At 39.6% G+C, this 18709-nt stretch overlaps 1 protein-coding gene across 6 annotated transcripts in view; it reads left to right on the top strand.

Annotated features, from left to right (window-relative positions):
• The window catches only part of cracd (capping protein inhibiting regulator of actin dynamics), a 28268-nt gene that overhangs the window by 3695 nt on the left and 5864 nt on the right, over positions 1 to 18709 (top strand). For 2 of the 6 annotated variants that reach the window (XM_082524005.1, XM_082524002.1), the window contains exons 2-6: positions 6454 to 6538; positions 17152 to 17317; positions 17760 to 17892; positions 17978 to 18133; positions 18420 to 18635. In XM_082524005.1, the coding sequence (XP_082380131.1) occupies positions 6487 to 6538; positions 17152 to 17317; positions 17760 to 17892; positions 17978 to 18133; positions 18420 to 18635 (723 nt within the window). In that variant the 5' untranslated portion in view covers positions 6454 to 6486. The other 4 variants (XM_082524003.1, XM_082524004.1, XM_082524007.1 and 1 more) reach the window with 4 other exon arrangements.

Below are 18709 nucleotides of genomic sequence, written 5' to 3'. Positions count from 1 at the left end.
AGTTAGGTTTGCCTCTTCTATGCTGTTTGATGGTTGACTTAAGCTGTAGATTGGTGTAGACAGTCTCTCTCTGCTTGAAAGACACCTATCATGTTGCTCATGCTGTACAAGGTTATTATGTGCAGTAATGTTACTGTATGTTATTTGTCTAATAAAATATGCTGAGTCATGATGTTAGTGTGTGAGATGGTCAGGCAGGAGAAAAGGGGCTTTTTGCTTATTTGCAAAACTTAAGCATAGTCACTTAACACTTGCCTAATGTGGAAAATATAACCACGGTCATGTGATACATGTTGCACGTGACTCCTAAATCCATTGTTACACCACACGCAGCCTTTGGCTTTCAAAGGAGGGGACAAATACCAAGAACACTGCAGCTGGTGTTTACTCCAGACCTGTCCGACCAAACTGTACATTTAGTGCTTCTGTTAAGGTTTTTCAACACTATGCTTTATGGCTGTGGAGTTCAGGCAATAAGTTAATAATAAGACCATTAATGAGGTCCATGGAGAAATGTCAGTTACAGTCAGTTAACAGCTATACTGGCAGTTATACTCCCCAGATGGTCAATGATATTGACTACCTGCATCATGTTAGTTTGTCAGCACTGGCATTATGAGAATTTCAGTACAGTAATGTTAGCTCCAAGCACTACTGTGCACAGGTGCATCCTCATGAAGCTGTATGTAGTCTTCTAAATGCCATGTGCAACTCCAGTTCCACAAAAGTTAGAATGCGCATAACATGTCAATAAAAGAAGAATGCAAAGATTTGCATATCTCATATTTTTTCACAATAGAACATAGAAAATATATTAAATGTTTAAATTGAGAAAATTTACCATTTTAAGAATAAGAAAAAAGCATTTAGCAATGATGATGCCTTTGCAATTCCACAAGGACTACTGCACCCCTTTACAATCAGAGGCTTTTAAACTGAGTGCTGATAGCAAACTGGACTGTCCTCCTCCTCTTTAGTCTGAAAATAAATGTAATCTTTGCCTCATCTGAACACACAGCAGTATTAAACTGAGTTTTAACAGAGGTTTTTCCCCAGAGCCGACAGTGGTTTTTCTAGATCATGTTCAGATATGGCTTCTTATTTGCATGATACAAGTTTAAACCTGCATTAGTGGAATGCACGGCTGTGTTCACAGGTGATTTATGGAGGTGTTCCTGAGTTCATGTCCATTTTTAATGCAGTGTCCAATATTGACTTTCAGCCTTGTCCTTTACGCACAGAGATTTTTTCAGTTTCTCAGACTCTTTAATAATATTGTGTACTGTAAACGATGACATGTTCAAAGTTGTGGCAATTTTACTTTGAGCAATGTTACTTTTAAAAAGTTCCACAATTTGTAGATCAGTGTTTTTGAAGATTGAACCTCTGCCCATCTTTACTTCTGAGAAATTCTGCCCCTCTAAAATGCTCTTTTTATACCTGTTTTTTCAGTCTTTTGTTACCTCTGTTGCAAAATTTTTGAGACATGTTGCTGCCATCAAATTCAAAATGGGTTAAATATTTTTTCATTAAATAGTAAAATGTCTTAAGTTTGAAAATTTTGTACGTTTTCTATGGTCTATCAAAGATAAAATATGAGTCTATGAGAATTGTAAATCGCTGTATTTATTTTGTACCCAACATTTTTTGGAAGTGAGGTTGTAAATATCGGTGCTACTGCATCATCCATAAGAACGTTTCCTTATGGCAGTTTTTTATCTTTTGTCAGTAGATTATGCCTTAGCTCTAACTCAGGCAGAAGTAGGTTTAGATCTAACTCGCACAACTGAGTATGTTCACTAACTCACATGGGGCTCTGGTTTCATGGCAGCAGAAACAGCATCAGCACATGTTGGTGTTTTGATGTTTATGTTTGTCTTCCTTAAGCCCTGTACAGCAAGTGTGGTACAAAGGTTGTAAGAGGGGAGATTTGCATTAAAATTAGCTGCAAAAAAAGCTTAAAAAGACACATGTGGACTGAAATCAGCTTAGAGCATGGAGCTAATGGTTAATCCACCTTTAAATGCAAGTGAAAATGTGCAGCCCTGACAATAATGAAACTGCTAACAAATAATTTGATGAAATACTTTGCATCATCTTTAGATATTCAGGTTAAATTTAAAGTTGACTGTGACAGTAGAAGTCAAATGATCTGTAATTAACTCTGAATCCATCAGTGGACGACTGGATGGTCTGTATGAAAACCAGCCTGCTGCTGTAAAACCACTGCATTAGCAGGTGTAAGTGCGTCTGTCCACAGATATAGAAGACTGAAATAAAAAATAACAAATCAAAATAAGATTGTAGTACAAGTCACCAGCAGGTATTGATAAGCCATAGTCACTAGAAGTGTCAACAGTTTATGACCCTGGCGCCTTTTGCAGCATTTTCAATGCAACTGCCTAGCAAATTATATCTTTGCATACATATATACAGTGGGGCAAAAAAGTATTTAGTCAGCCACCGATTGTGCAAGTTCCCCCACTTAAAATGATGACAGAGGTCAGTAATTTGCACCAGAGGTACACTTCAACTGTGAGAGACAGAATGTGAAAAAATAATCCATGAATTCACATGGTAGGATTTGTAAAGAATTTATTCCTAAATCAGGGTGGAAAATAAGTATTTGGTCACCTCAAACATGGAAAATCTCTGGCTCTCACAGACCTGTAACGTCTTCTGTAAGACGCTTTTCTGTTCCCCACTCGTTACCTGTATGAATGGCACCTGTTTGAACTCATCATCTGTATAAAAGACACCTGTCCACAGCCTCAAACAGTCAGACTCCAAACTCCGCCACTCCGCCACGGCCAAGACCAAAGAGCTTTCGAATGACACCAGGAAAAGTATTGTAGACCTGCACCAGACTGGGAAGAGTGAATCTACAATAGGCAAGCAGCTTGGTGTGAAAAAATCAACTGTGGGAGCAATCATCAGAAAATGGAAGACATACAAGACCACTGATAATCTCCCTCGATCTGGGGCTCCACGCAAGATCTCATCCCGTGGGGTCAAAATGATCATGAGAACGGTGAGCAAAGATCCCAGAACCACACGGGGGGACCTGGTGAATGACCTGCAGAGAGCTGGGACCAAAGTAACAAAGGTCACCATCAGTAACACACTACAACGGCAGGGAATCAAATCCCGCAGTGCCAGACGTGTTCCGCTGCTGAAGCCAGTGCATGTCCAGGCCCGTCTGAAGTTTGCCAGAGAGCACATGGATGATACAGCAGAGGATTGGGAGAATGTCATGTGGTCAGATGGAACCAAAGTAGAACTTTTTGGTATAAACTCAACTCGTCGTGTTTGGAGGAAGAAGAATACTGAGTTGCATCCCAAGAACACCATACCTACTGTGAAGCATGGGAGTGGAAACATCATGCTATGGGGCTGTTTTTCTGCCAAGGGGACAGGACGACTGATCCGTGTTAAGGACAGAATGAATGGGGCCATGTATCGTGAGATTTTGAGTCAAAACCTCCTTCCATCAGTGAGAACTTTGAAGATGAAACGAGGCTGGCTCTTCCAACATGACAATGATCCAAAACACACCGCCCGGGCAACAAAGGAGTGGCTCCGTAAGAAGCATTTGAAAGTCCTGGAGTGGCCTAGCCAGTCTCCAGACCTCAACCCCATAGAAAATCTGTGGCGGGAGTTGAAAGTCCGTGTTGCTCGGCGACAGCCCCAAAACATCACTGCTCTCGAGAAGATCTGCATGGAGGAATGGGCCAAAATACCAGCTACTGTGTGTGCAAACCTGGTAAAGACCTATAGTAAACGTTTGACCTCTGTTATTGCCAACAAAGGTTATGTTACAAAGTATTGAGTTGTATTTTTGTTATTGACCAAATACTTATTTTCCACCCTGATTTAGGAATAAATTCTTTACAAATCCTACCATGTGAATTCATGGATTTTTTTTTCACATTCTGTCTCTCACAGTTGAAGTGTACCTCTGGTGCAAATTACTGACCTCTGTCATCATTTTAAGTGGGGGAACTTGCACAATCGGTGGCTGACTAAATACTTTTTTGCCCCACTGTAAGAGGTGTCTTTGTTTTTGGTATGCACCTATACAGCCTACGTCTGACTAGCTGGTGCTGTTTGGATTTTTTGGAACCATATTTGCATATTTGCTGCACCCATACTGTATATGGGTGCAGCAAATACGTACATGGAAAGCCACCTGCTAATTAATACTATGTAACAGCAACTAATAAAATTACAAGAATTTCCTTCACCAAAATTAAAGCACAAACTTCATAGATGAGCTGTACTTCTTAGTGGACCATGACATTTGCTCGATAGTTCCATTAAAAATTCTTCAAAAGGCGCCAACGCTACAAACGCAATAGCGAGGTCGTATTCAGTTATTCAGATCAGTGGAGTTGAGGCCTAGCAGGCAGCTGCTGTCTGTCTGTTTGGCACACCTGTCAAAGCTTTATGAAAAGTGCAATTGTTAAGAAAGGGGAAACTACACATAGAGATCAAAGCTATTTTTTGTAGCAGGCTGTAAATGTGATGTTAATTCTGTTAAACTGGTGATTTTATCATGGCTGCAAATTGCCACACCGCAAACTGCAGTTTTTGTCATTTCTGTGGCTTTCGGCTCACTTCATAGAAACATTTAACATGAGGAACTGATTACACCATTACACTTGCTTTGCCACTGATATTTATTTTAACCAATATAGGGTGCACTAGATAGCAAGTGCACATGCATGCTCCTTTTACTATCATTGCTTGCCACTTTGTGCTGCTCTGTGCAACTGTTCTTAAAACAACTACATCAGGAGAACCAGGAGCAGTGTTTGCACATATGCAGGTGTGCACCTAGAGAACCATTTCAGTCTATTTGTAGTGATAAGCACTTGTTCTGTGTACGTTCTCGGTCTCCTTTGGCCCTGCCTGTTTCTATGATTAGTATAGGCTGAGACACGATCGAAGTCCAAACCCTAAGGGCACCTAACAGATCTTGGGATTGCATCTCCTTCCTCATCCATCGCTTACCATCTCACTTTCCAATCCATGCTCCCATTCTTCAGTCTACACCTGATGCTTATACACCTAACAAACCCAGACCTGTTGTTTTGTCACTGCACTGTATTTATTTCACCGTTTTTCTCCCAAAGACACAGCGGAGGCAGCAGGAACATTCATCTGGGTAAAACGAGCTTTGTGCAAAAGGGCAGATCGATGTTCCCTAAGGTTTTACTGCAGTGGTGCGCAGCCATCTCGAGCTGCGCAGCTGAAATAGGTAAACTGTTAACACAGCTCCAACACGTTCGTCTGTCTGCTTTGTCAGCAAGCTACCTGTGCTGTGCGATTATGGCACATAGCTGCTACAACTCTGAGCTATGCCATCAGGACTCTGGTAGCTGTCTGGCCTGAAGGATGTTGAGCTGCTGAGTCGTTCAAAAGCGCTGAGACGCAGCATCGTGTTATGCCACCGCCATACTATGATGCAGCTGTATCCTTGTCAAAGGCATTTCTCTGCTTCTGTAGAGCACATGGCTGCTCCTCGTGCTTCTCTCATCCCATCTCTGTCCTCTGCAGCAATCGGACTACACATAAACACGAAATAAAAGCTTCTCGGCACACAGACACTTTCTCAACATTGGCACAAGCAGCCAAACAGACAAACAATAAAACAAGATTCCACAATATCTCCGTTTATAGACACAAACACATGCAGTCTCTTTCCTCAAAACACGCTCTCTCTGTCTGTGTTCACACTCCTACTTCCAAACATGCTTGTTTGCTCCTTGTCCTGTGCTGGCTGGAGTCAGACAGGACAAAGAGCCTTTTTCTGGAGCGAGACATTTCTGAGAGAGTCTGTGCAGCTCTGTCACACTCAGGAAGGAAGCCCACGACATGCTGATCCCACTGGAGGCAGCGGGCTTCTCTCCAGCTCTCTCAGTACTGTCTCTGATATTCTCTGGTTTTATCCTGACCACTTGTGGTTTTTTACAACACAACACACATTCTGCTGTACATCAGAAAACCTCTGGCTCGGCCGGCGTGCTGCAGACAGGTGTTGACCAGAGGACGCTGGGGTTTCAGGGTTCAGGAAGCCATCTGTGGTGTGTTGGTTCCTGCCAGTTTAGGAGTTGCAAATAAGAGGTGGTTTGTGTGGATCTCTAATTATGAGGCAACTTATAATACCTGCATCTTAGCTGAGAACTGTTACTTTGGATAAACCTGAGTTGTTGGGGGTTTTAATCACTATTTTTGCAGCCACAGCAGAGAGACTTCAGAGAGCTCATCTTGTTTTTATCATACCCCAGGAAAGCCAATCACAAGAGCCATTCTGCAAGAGCTAACAAAGCCGACCTTTCTGATGAGAGTAAAATGGAAAGCGCACAGGCCCTTTCCTCTTCCTCCTTTTCCCTGAATTAAAATCTTAATAGCAGCATCCCCATGTTCACTTCCTTTTTTCTCTCATCACAGCCAAGGTGGGCAGTGATCATAGCAACGGACACCATGGAAACTAAGCATGACATGGTCCTAGAGGTAACCGAATCCAAAGGCCCAGGTAAAGTAGTTTTATAGACATCTTAAAGAGACGGCCTTTTAAAAAAACATGTTAGGTTCATCGCATCATGACCTTTTTTTTTTACTGTCTCTTTAAGAACTGCATGGTGTGGTGATGGGTTTGACTTCATAGAAGAGATTTACTTCACTTGTGGTGTGGTGTGTCCACATTCTGACTTCTTTAATCGCCTTGTTCTTGCTTGTCTGTGATCCCTGCAAGGGTCACGATGACCCTCATGGAGAGTGAGTACAGCATAGTGCAAATTGAACAAAGTAACACATCAATGTTAAAACATCATGAAAACACATTTGTGTTCAGGAATTGCAAGTGTACAGATTCTGTACATTTATTGGTGGACATAATCGATAGCTGTCTTAATGATAATGTTAACAGATTCGACTATTTGACATATATGCTGTTTCAGTGGTGGATACTTTTACTCTTGGATCTTTGTGATGTCAGTGAGACTGGATATCCCTAATAAGGTCATCTTACAAACATGCAGTGCAAACCTTTTAGTTGTGAGGGGCAGCCAGTCAGCTGACAGGTGACTTTAAGTGAGAGCAGATAAAATGTCACATTTCAGACAAAGATAGAACCAAGAATGAGGGGGAAAGGGAGCTGAAAAGGCATAATAAGTGTATATAATAAAATATTATGGACACAAAATGAAAGAATTATCATGCCCTTTTTGCATGCACTATTTCCTGGCAGCGATCACAATTTGAAACTGGTTGTAAATAACATGTCCAGGAGTTTATAGTGGCTGTAAACCCCATCCTCTATAGGCAATTTGGGAGTTTTGAATGTTGCTTATTCTGAGAAATATTTTTTAAAAATGTCCCTCATCAGTTTCATACCGCTTATTAGTGACTGTAAGATGAAAACCATGGCTTTAATGGTTCACTGCTCTGCTGATGCTTTAAGTAAAAAAGCTACAAAACTCTACTCTATACTACCTGCCCAGCTATAGACAGTGCATATTTTTGCTGTTGTTATAAAAGCATAAAAACATTTGAAAAGATTAGACACTAGTTGGGTTTTTTGTAGTTTTTTGAATCTCCCAGCCTTCGATCAGGTAATTCATTTACAGCAGTTTGAAGCTTACAGATAAAACAAAAACAACAACAAAAAAGAAATGCACAGGAAAAAACTGAAGAAGAGCTGAAGAAACCAACTATTTAAAAGATGAAAAAATAGGAAAATAACTCATTAGATTATATATGGGAGTAAACTTTTCATCTTAAGGGTCTAGTGAAGAGATGGCTGCGGACATTAGGGAATGTACTAGTGTGAGATGATGTAAAGGGTGGGAACAATCAGACATGATGGGTTTTGCTTTCTTATGTAACTGCAGGGTTTTCAGTGCTGTTCCAGTTATTTTGCTGCAGATATTAATCACCTTATTCAGTATGTTTTCTGTTTGATCTCGAGAGACTGATTGCAAATGACAGCTTGGAAAGTGAGTTCAAATTCAATAAAAGAGAGATAAAGTGTTGTCACCAGGGCCCTGTCAACCTGGAGCTTGAGGAGTTTGTCGATATAAAAGAAACACTGTAGGTTTTCTTATTCTCATGTCAGTATTAATATTACTATTAGAGTGGACCTGTGATGCTTCATATTTTCTGCATTAGTGGTTAAACTTATATATATTAAATATGACTATGTTTTGAATAAATAATTTCAATTAATTTACATGTAATTCTTGTCAGCTAAACGTTTCAAACTGCCGCAGATTCTTTTCCCCACTTTTGGCTCACTATGATGTAAGTGACAGCAGATATTCCTCATATAGTCATCTCAAATCAACATAATTGGTTTTGAGCTCATAAGCCCCTCCCACCTGCTCTTCAAAGTGTTGTTTTTAAGAAGCAACCAATCAGGAGAAAGTTAGCTTAAACGAGGGGAATGAGGCCCAGTATAAGATAAATAGGGATTATTGTGAACTGTGAATGCTGCAGAGCATTACGTTTACCATTAAAAGTTGTCACTTTGTATTACATATGAGGGCTAGGGTTACATAAGACATTTCTATGGCTTACACCCTTTCTGTCTGAAATATAGCAAGTTTTAGTTTTAGTCTGGCACTGCTTGTTTTGTTATGATGAGATAGAAATGAAAAGTTTGAGTCTAAAAGTAGTTTATTTTATATTTATTGTCTTTAATATGGTTTCCAAATACATGTAGAATTACAGTGTTTGTATTATTCTGAGCATCAATCACTTTATTAAAAACCAAGTCCACTATGTGCCACAGATTCCTATTTTAGGAAAAGGAAAGAGTGGACATCTTATACTTCTATTTCCTAGCATGGTGGCAGGGGCCTAGGGCTGTGCAATATGAACAAAATCTCATATCCCGATATAAGAATTCTATCGTCCCGATAATGATATAAATCACAAAAATGTAACATTTTCTGTAAATTCTGTGAATCTCGGGCAGCTCGACTTGCGGGAAGTGTTTCCAGCTGCGCGTCATGTAGCTGGAGTCGAGTGTTTTAACCGATGCATGAAACGATACATTTTTAGACATAAGTTGTAACGGCCGCCGTTTTCTTTGTGAGTATTTATTACACGGCGTGCTGCGGGGAAAAAGCCTGTTCTAACGTTTGAGTCTAAGGTTTATTTTTTTTAGCACCCGACGGCTCTTTTTTTACTTCTCATCCGTAAATAATCTGCTCTTTCATGTGATTCAGTTTATTTTGAAAGGTTTCAACAGGATCTTGAGCTTTATTATGAAAGGTTTATGTGGAACATAAACAAGCGGACACGCGATGCTGTTACCGTCGTTGTTGCTAACCGCAACGCATAAAAACAGGCGCTTGTCCATCCGTATTGTGGTTATATTAAATATACGAGAAAGAGAGAACTTTAAGAAATTAATATAGCCACTACAGTGACCATCAAAACGATGAAAAAATATTGCCGTAAACAGTTTATTTTGCGAAACCACGAAACAAACGATAGCGTAAAATGAAACAATAGATGTTTTTATATCGTCATCTGATATATATCGTTATATCGAACAGCCCTACAGGGGCCTACCATGTTTACAAAAAGTACTATATTTCAGCAATGCTGCACTGGTGTGATCCATCATATGTAGCAGCATGGAAGGAAACTGAATGCAAAACAATAACCGATATGCATATACAGGCAGTTCTGGCAGATAAAACTCTACAGGACTTGATTGTTAAAACAGGAAATCCATGGGTAAAAGCCACACTAGAGGATTGGAAAATGGTAATAAAAGAAAATAAGTTGGATATAGATAAATGCTTGGTGTGCTGCTGGCTGCATGTAAAAAGGCACTGACCAAAGGGTGGCTAACACAGGATTCACCAAGTGAGTCTTAAAATTAAGGTATGTGTCAAGTGATGTACATTTTATTTCAGGTTTAACTTCAATAAACACTTAAATTAAAAAAAAAAAAAAGGTATTATCACCTGAATATTACACAGCTGCTGTGTTTTGGTTTCCCCCTTACATTTATGGATCAAGGATCACAGACTGCATACTGCATAAATAGTTATTTTTAGCTTGCTTCCTCCTGCTTTGTTCTGCTTCCGTCTTTTACCTTCACCAGATGTGAAACAATCCCAGATCGAATGGCTAGAATGAAAAAGCAGCAAGATTTTGAATCCTGGATTACCAGGGTCAAAGCATCCTGCATTGCGAGCACATGGGAAGCAAGACGTAACCCTCAAAAATAGGTTGTGCTGCTGCACAGTCTTGTTCTCTGCAGAAAAAATGTGTCCTGCCTTGTTTCATGCATGAGTGTGTGAGCATGCCCATGGCGGTGTATTATGAGCTTTGTACCACTGGATTGGCCCTCATGCTGGAAGAGCGTGCTGCAGGGAAACAGAGCATCACCGTCGTACCCATAATATGAGTCACTGCACTTGCACTGAGAGTGAACAGGTCGATGCCACCAATTTGATCAAAAAGAGACACAAGAATGGCATGAAAAGAAACAAAGCCAAGATAAAAAATATCAGAGGCCTCCTCATAATCACTCTGTAATATATCCCAAAAGTACTGCTTTGAGATTATCCACAGATTAGGCAGTCCACTATTCTGTCATTCAGTGAGCTGTTTTTTACCAAATTTAACCTGATTCCAAACTAGGGTGTTACAATAGTGGAAATTTACACTCAATACTGATAGAAAGGAATGTATTTGATTCTATTTTGAAAAACCACAGGGGACAAATGACAAAAACATAAGGTATTGCAAAAAAAAAAAAAGATAACATCAGTGACAACACTTTTTAAGCTGTCTGGCGCAGTGCAAAAAAATGCTGTAACTGTAAGGTATCTTATTCTTTCGGCTGCTCTCTTTATGCGTCATCACAGTTGATCATCTGCCTCCATCTCACAGTCACACTAACCCTCTGCATGAACCTCCGCTCAGGTTTTCTCATTTTTCTCCTGCCTGGCACCTTGATATTCAACATCCTTTTTCCACCATCTTTGCACCATCCCTCCTCTGTACACGTCCAAATCATCTCACTCGTTCCTCTTTAACTCCCACTTGAGCTGAGCTGTCCCTCTGATATATTCACTTCTAATCTTGTTCATCCTGGTCACTCTCAGCGAAACTCCTAGCATCTTCAGCTTGGCCTCCATCTCCAAACTATACATCACAGCAGGTGTCTCTATCACCTTGCAACCCTTCCTTTTCATTCTTGCTTCTATCCTTCTGTCACAAATCACCCCTGACACTCAACTCCACCCACTCCACCCTGCTAGCACTCTCTTCTTCATGTCTCTTGCTTTTGATGTTTGACCCCGGGTATTGAAGCTCATCAACCTTTTCTTCCTCTACTACTGGCAGCTCAAACAGCTAACAGATCATCTGCAGAGGAATGGCTTATTTGAAGAGTTTCAGTCAGGTTTCAGAGCTCATCACAGCACAGAAACAGCTTTAGTGAAGGTTACAAATTATCTTCTTATGGCCTCTGACAGTAGACTCATCTCTGTGCTTGTCCTGCTAGAGCACGCTGTAGGTATTACAGATATTACAGGTACTGCAGTGGTTTGAATCATATCTATCAAATCGACTCCAATTTTCTGCACGTAAATGGAGAGTCCAATGGTCCTTTGGAGGTTTCTGTTTACATTACATATGCTTCCCTTAGGCAGTATCATTAGAAGACATAGTGTACATTTTCACTGCTATGCAGATGACACCCAACTATGTCAATCCATGAAGCCAGATAACACACACCAATTAGTTAAACTGCAGGAATGTCTTAAAGACATAAAGACCTGGATGGCCACTAACTTTCTGCTTCTTAATTCAGATAAAACTGAGGTTATTGAAAATCTTAGAAATATGGTATCTAACCAGATTCTTACTCTGGCATTACCTTGGCCTCCAGTAACGCTGTGAGGAACCTTGGAGTCATTTTTGACCAGGACATGTCCTTCAATGCACATATTAAACAAATATGTAAGACTGCTTTCTTCCATTTGTGCAACATCTCTAAAATTTGAAATATCCTGTCTCAGAGTGAAGCTTAAAAACTAGTTCATGCATTTATTACTTCCAGGCTGGACTACTGCAATTCATTATTATCAGGAAGTCCTAAAAACTCCCTGAAAAGCCTTCAGTTAATCCAAAATGCTGCAGCAAGAGTACCGACAGGGACTAGAAAGAGAGAGCATATTTCTCCTGTTTTGGCTTCCCTTCATTGGCTTCCTGTTAAATCCAGAATTAAATTCAAAATCCTGCTCCTCACATACAAGGTCTTAAATAATCAGGGCCCATCTTATCTTAATGACCTTGTAGTACCATATCACCCTATTAGAGCACTTCACCCTTGCACTGCAGGCTTACTTGTTGTTCCTAGAGTATTTAAAAGTAGAATGGGAGGCAGAGCCTTCAGTTTTCAGGCCCCTCTTCTGTGGAACCAGCTTCCAGTTTGGATTCAGGAGACAGACACTATCTCTACTTCTAAGATTAGGCTTAAAACTTTCCTTTTTGCTAAAGCATATAGTTAGGGCTGGACCAGGTGACCCTGAATCCTCCTGGATTGAATTGTAACTGCTATTGATCTCTGTCTCTCCTCCACAGCATGTCTTTATCCTGTTTTCCTTCTCTCACCGCAACCGGTCGCAGCAGATGGCCGCCCCTCCCTGAAGGAGGTTTCTTCCTGTTAAAAGGGAGTTTTTTCCTTCCCACTGTCGCCAAAGTGCTTGCCCATAGGAGGTCAAATGATTGTTGGGTTTTTCTCTGTATCTATTATTGTAGGATCTACTGTACAATATAAAGTGCCTTGAGGCGACTGTTGTTGTGATTTGGCGCTATATAAATAAAATTAAATGGAATTGAATTGAATCCACTGTTACAGATCTCCCTCCCACTAACACACATGTATTCTGTCTTTAATTCCTCTTTTCTCTGGAGCAAGCCTCCAACTCTCCAGATATCCACCTGCTCCCACCACACTCCTACTGCTTACTTTAACTGTAAGGTATGACAAAATTATTGGACCACTTGTCATAAAAAACAAGAAAACACAAAGATTGTAGAAAACTGTTAAAAACCTCATGTTTTTATTAGGCATATAGCAAACTGAAATCTTGTTTTAATACCCAAATTTGAGCCAGCACTGGACTTCTTTGAGAAATCAAAAAGTAATTAAACATTCAACCGTTAAAACTAATTTTTCTGTTCAGGAATGCATTTAGTTTTAATCGCTAGCTTAACAGCTGTAACTATTATTATTATTAACAATAATAATAATAATGATAATAGATTTGTATAGTGCCTTTCAAAGGGCGCTTTACACAAGAGTAGAAAAAAAACGAAGGTTTTGTTGAAGAGGTGAGAATTTGGTAGCCTAATAAATAAAAAATACTAATAATAATGATGATGTGCTTTATGTCATGAGCTTTTTGGAAAACACAGCATTAAAATTTAGCATTAAAATGCATAATTTTGATTGAGGACCTTGTGCATATACTGGTGGTTGAACCTTAATAGAAATATTAAAAATTATTGCTTGATTTCTGGCAGCTGGGAATAAACCTTTCATTTGGTGGTCTAACAAATTTGTTGTCATTACTATATATTCTTATTATTTTACTTTTGCTTGAGGCAGTGCTGTACTTCTAGACCCTTACCTCCATATGTCGTTGCTCATCAATTAGAGCTGTTAAGGTAGGCTGCCAACGTTTCTGTCTACTTGCTGGTAGGCTTTTATCAGCTTCAATCTTTGACTTCAAGAGAAACACAACACTTTTTAGCTTAACAAAATTGGTTATTTTGTCAAATTCACGCTGTTTATTACCGTTACAGATCTGCAGGACTGATAACGCTTGCTACCTAACGTTCACATTAAGGTTTAGCCATAGCCGCTAGCTGCTACCGTAATACACGCTAATGTGGCTATCGGGTAATTGCTAGTAGTTAAACGGCTAAGATTAATATTTATAATTCATGAACTGTTTCACACTTAAAAGCATTAGTGACCTCTCGAAAGTTCTCGTATGTTTTTTTTTTCCAGTGTTGTGAATCTAAACTACCTCAGCAGCTGTTGACAGGAGCAAAGACAGCGCTGTCAGTCTGGATGCAGATACAGGGACTCATGATTTTAGTTATCAATCCTATTCCACTTCCTCAAATATAAGAAATACCTAATACTTGTTTATTTTACGATTTTAATAGATTTGCGTATTGCTCAGAGTTAGATTTAGATACTAATCTAACTCTAATGTGTGTTTTGTAACCATTTTATCAAACGCACAGTTTAAACCCAAATCCATTTGACTCGTGTGGACATAATGTCTCGATTGATTGATTGATTTTATCAATTTTCTTCCATTTTGGTCATTTTAGGGTGCATTACATAACAAGAAGCCACGTTAGGCAGCAGAAACACAGATCAGCCACAATATTAAAAACAATAATTAAATTATTTATTTAGAGTACAAATGTTTTGTGCAGTAGACCTTGTTTTGTCTTGAATCCTTTACAAATCTTGACTTAAAAATTTGTTTAGGTTGAAAATTTATTTTATATTGAAGGGCGGTTTCGTAGCACAATGTCTGAAGGTGTTTTCTGTTCCTTCCTGTTTGCCTTTGGAGTAACATATGACAGATTGCACCTACATGTGCTATATCCATAAGAAACTGGGAAAAAAAAATACAAATATGATACAAAGTCATGTAAGCTCATTCATCATTTTCATAATATCATCGCTGACCAAAGACAATGACTGCTGGTGATTCACTGCTTTACAAGCAAACATCTACCTACAGGTTTTACACTTAAGTATTACTATGACAGAAGCAAATAAATATAAAATGCTGATTTGTGTGCCATGGATTTGCTAGTTATTATTATTATTATTATTATTATTATTATTATTATTATTATTCAATTTGGAAAGAGCCATGGTGGCAGTTTCTCCCATAGATTTAAGCTAAGCTTCACATTAAGTCATGAAAGTAGCTAAGTCTCGAAGTCTCTGCAAGAAAAGGAATGAACATGTTCTTCTTTGGGATCTGGGGCATCACAATGGAAGGTAACCCTGTCACATCCATGTTTTGAAGAAAAACAACAGTAGTTTTAAGTTTTTATAGAAAAAAATGGGAATAGTTTTTATCTTGGCTGATACTTGTGAACATTTTTCAAAAAGAAAATGAGGGTTATGTTTTTTAGGTAAGATTTAAGCTAGGGGACAGGGTAAAAAAGATAAGGTGTATATATAGATCTTTATATAGATCTTTTTTGGAATGATGGGGGACTTCAGCAGAGTCAAATATAAAATGAACAAGATGGAAACATCTGTCCCTTGACACTGAGTTTCTAAAATATTTTTTTGTGTAAACATGTCCTCTTTCATACACAAAAAAACCCTCAAGTTCTTCAGGGTCAAGGAGTGGGGAAATGAGTTTACTGTATCATTTCCCATCATGCCTTTCGTTTAGTGAGCAGCATGCAAAGTGAAATCCCACACCGGTTTCTACTTATAGCACTGAAAGGGATACCCGCAGAGCCCAGAGAATGCCTGTCTGCACAGTGGTGTAGAGTAGCTTTGTAGCTTTGTAACCTCACTCACTTAGTTCAGGGAGTGGACCTTCACAACTACACAAACACACAGAAGTAAGACACACAGCTGGGTAGCTGCTGTAGTTTTGAAGGAGAAATGTTCTGCAGTACTTGTTGAAACACCTCAACCAAGGCTGAAAAGTCCCTCCACTCTGTGGACAAACTGAATCCCTGGATCAGGAGAGAGAATCCAGATCCAGATTAGTTTGTGATATTAGCTTAAGAACATCAGGGGATGTCTCCCAATTTCAGTTAGGTATGTATTTGTGATGATATCACATAAAATGTCAAAGTTTTGCTCTATATCTCAATGATAAAGAATCTGCTAAAAAACTTCCTGGATCTAGCAAGAATCCAGGAAGTCTTTAGTGACTGGATTGACTCCAGAAGTTGAAGCAAGCCAAAACTCTCGTAATTTGTTTTTAACTATTTGATCCTGGTAACCAAGAGGAAAAAAAACAGGAAGCAATCACATTATTTTCTTGGAGGAGATCATTAAATTGTTTGTCTACAGTTTTAGCCGAAGAACCAATGAGCTCCTGCCATAATGTGTCATCCGTCCATGTTCAAATAGCAAGAATTGCTTCTCCTGCTACAGTAGTGGTCAGGATTTAATCACACTTAAACACAATTATCATCTAATGCATCTTCAATCAAATTGTGCTTAAGGTCAGAATCATAATTGTTTTGTTTTTTTATGCGCAATAAGCTTTGAATTATGATGGATCGCGAATTGCACGAGCTACTGTTTCAATGAGGTTCTGTTAAATGTTTTCAAGCAAACTTTTATTGTTATGTTATTGTTTGGATCCTGAGAAGAGAGCGCACAGACACGTTTTCGCGTTTACACATGGGAAAGTTTAGTGTAAGAGTTTATAACTTACTGGCATGAACAATGACGAGGTGGTAAAGATACCTACTGAAAGTCCAAAGTTAAATTCTTCGCTTTTGTCAAACACTTCCTCATGAATCAGCACTGATCTTGGTAGCAATAGCAGGGTTTATGACAGCTGCCCTGTTTTATTGTGTCTAAATCGACACACTTGAAGTGATTACCTCATAGACTGATAGATTAGCGAATCTTCCAGTGGTACCTGTGATATGTGTAGCCTTGAACTTTTATATTTACTGTAGTGCTGCACACATGTGGCTAGTTTGTAATAGCTTTTGGAGTTGTGACGATAACTGAGCTTTCCCTACTTTCAGTTGTGCATTTATTTTCAGTCTGTAAGTAGGGGAGCTAGTGACCTCCTCCTTTTTTTTTAATTGCTTTGGCTGTTGGTGCTCTATTTTTTATGTGTGGTGTCGATCTTTCACACTTCCTGTAAATACAAGTATGAACCAAAGAGCCAAGGTTTTCTTCTCATTCCATCTGCTGTTTTCTTCGTTTTCTTTTAACTCCGTCAAACACATTTCATTAAGTACACGCGTGTAACAATGAATATGCTCATAGGCACAGTCCTGCTCGTTATCTCGCCCGAGGGTGAGATATAAAGATTAATGATGTGATTGCATGTGGCTGTGGTTGTCATCCATTCTCCTTTCTACCGCCAGAGAGAAGGCGACAGGGCAAGTTCCAGCCGTTCAGACGACTGTTTGGGAAGAAGAAGAAAAGACAGGCGAGAGAGGGCTTTGATGGAGCAGAGCTAAAAACCAGTTTTTCCACAGGGGAAGTGTGCAATGGTGTTACATCTGATGAGGAGTCCGATCAAAATCTGAGGTTAGTACATGGATCAGTTTTTTTTAAAACATGTATTCATCTATACTATACACACAGAAACTGAGCTTATTGTCCATTCACTACACTACCAAAGGTTGGAATTTGTTGCTTTTTTAAAACAGTACATTGTTTTTTTTCTCTGCTAAAAGCAACTCAGCTTCTTATTCACTTCTAGACAAATGAAAGTGTTAAATCACGCGGTTGCAAAATGCTTCAAGGTGACATAATCTGTAAAGACAAAGGTGAGGCTGTGCTTTGAAATGACTTTAAAGGCAAAAGGCTTCACTGACAATACGAGCTTACCTGTAACGACTTGTAACAGGACTGCGGGGTCAATCATTTCACTGTGTAAAGTTTTTTGCTGCTGCAAGTTTGTGATAAATGCATGAATGACTGACAGATGACACGCTGCAGCACTGAAGACAATCTCCTTCTCCTGCAGGGAGTTGAATCCCATCGGATCTCGAGCTCTCTCACACGACAGCATCTTCATTCCAGAGGAACCGGTGAAGGAGGCTGGTCTGGATCACAGCATGTCCCAGGAAAACGTGTCGGATAAAGTTAGGAATCTGCAGGTGGGCCGTGCAGAGGTGTACACTCACTTCTCTTTTTGCTCCAACTAGATATGTTGTAATCATTAATTGCTTTTTATCCTCACAGAGGCAGATAGCACAAGGTATAAAGTTTGGCCAAAGGCCTCCTTCTCTGAGAAGAAGTGAGGGAGATGAGGGCAGCTCAGATGAGGAAGAGGTTCCGCGTAGCCCTCTGAAAGTTTTGGCCCAGGTAGAAGCGGAGCCACCAGGAACAGAGCCAAAGGTATGAGTTGACTGACTGGTAGGTTTTTTGTTTGTTTTAAGTTTGATTAATTTAACACAACATTTGTTCTGTTTAAGTCTTGGGTAGCACTAAACATGTGAAGAAGTTGCTTAGAACCTTTTGTGATTCTGGTATATCACTCCACATCAGGGGATTGTATTAATATTAAATAAACACATAAATAAATAAACAACCTTATCACACCACGGACACCTCTGCTTTCTGTGTACTGTGTCTACAGAGATCTCTTTAAGTCGTAGTTTAATTGCTCTTACTGTGACATAAGCAGGTGCAGGGAGGTCAGCCATTTGGACCACACAGCCCCCCTGTGAAGTCTCCAAGGTCCAAACGAGTTCTTCCACTCACTGGCACGATTGAGTCCATCAACCTTGATGCCGTCCCTCAATCAGTTCCTCGCTTAGACAACGCTGCCGCCAAACATAAACTCTCCGTCAAGCCGAAAAACCAGAGGATTTCCCGCAAGCACAGACGATTCACACAGGTGAGTTTCTTTTAATGTGGGTTTGCATGTTTGTTTATTCTGTGACACCCTTTGTTATTGTTAAAAAAAGCTGA

Source organism: Aulonocara stuartgranti, assembly GCF_965226115.1.
Source record: "Aulonocara stuartgranti genome assembly, chromosome: 23".
In the NCBI taxonomy this organism is placed as follows: Eukaryota; Metazoa; Chordata; class Actinopteri; order Cichliformes; family Cichlidae; genus Aulonocara; species Aulonocara stuartgranti.
This window is presented reverse-complemented; position numbering and strand designations above follow the sequence as displayed.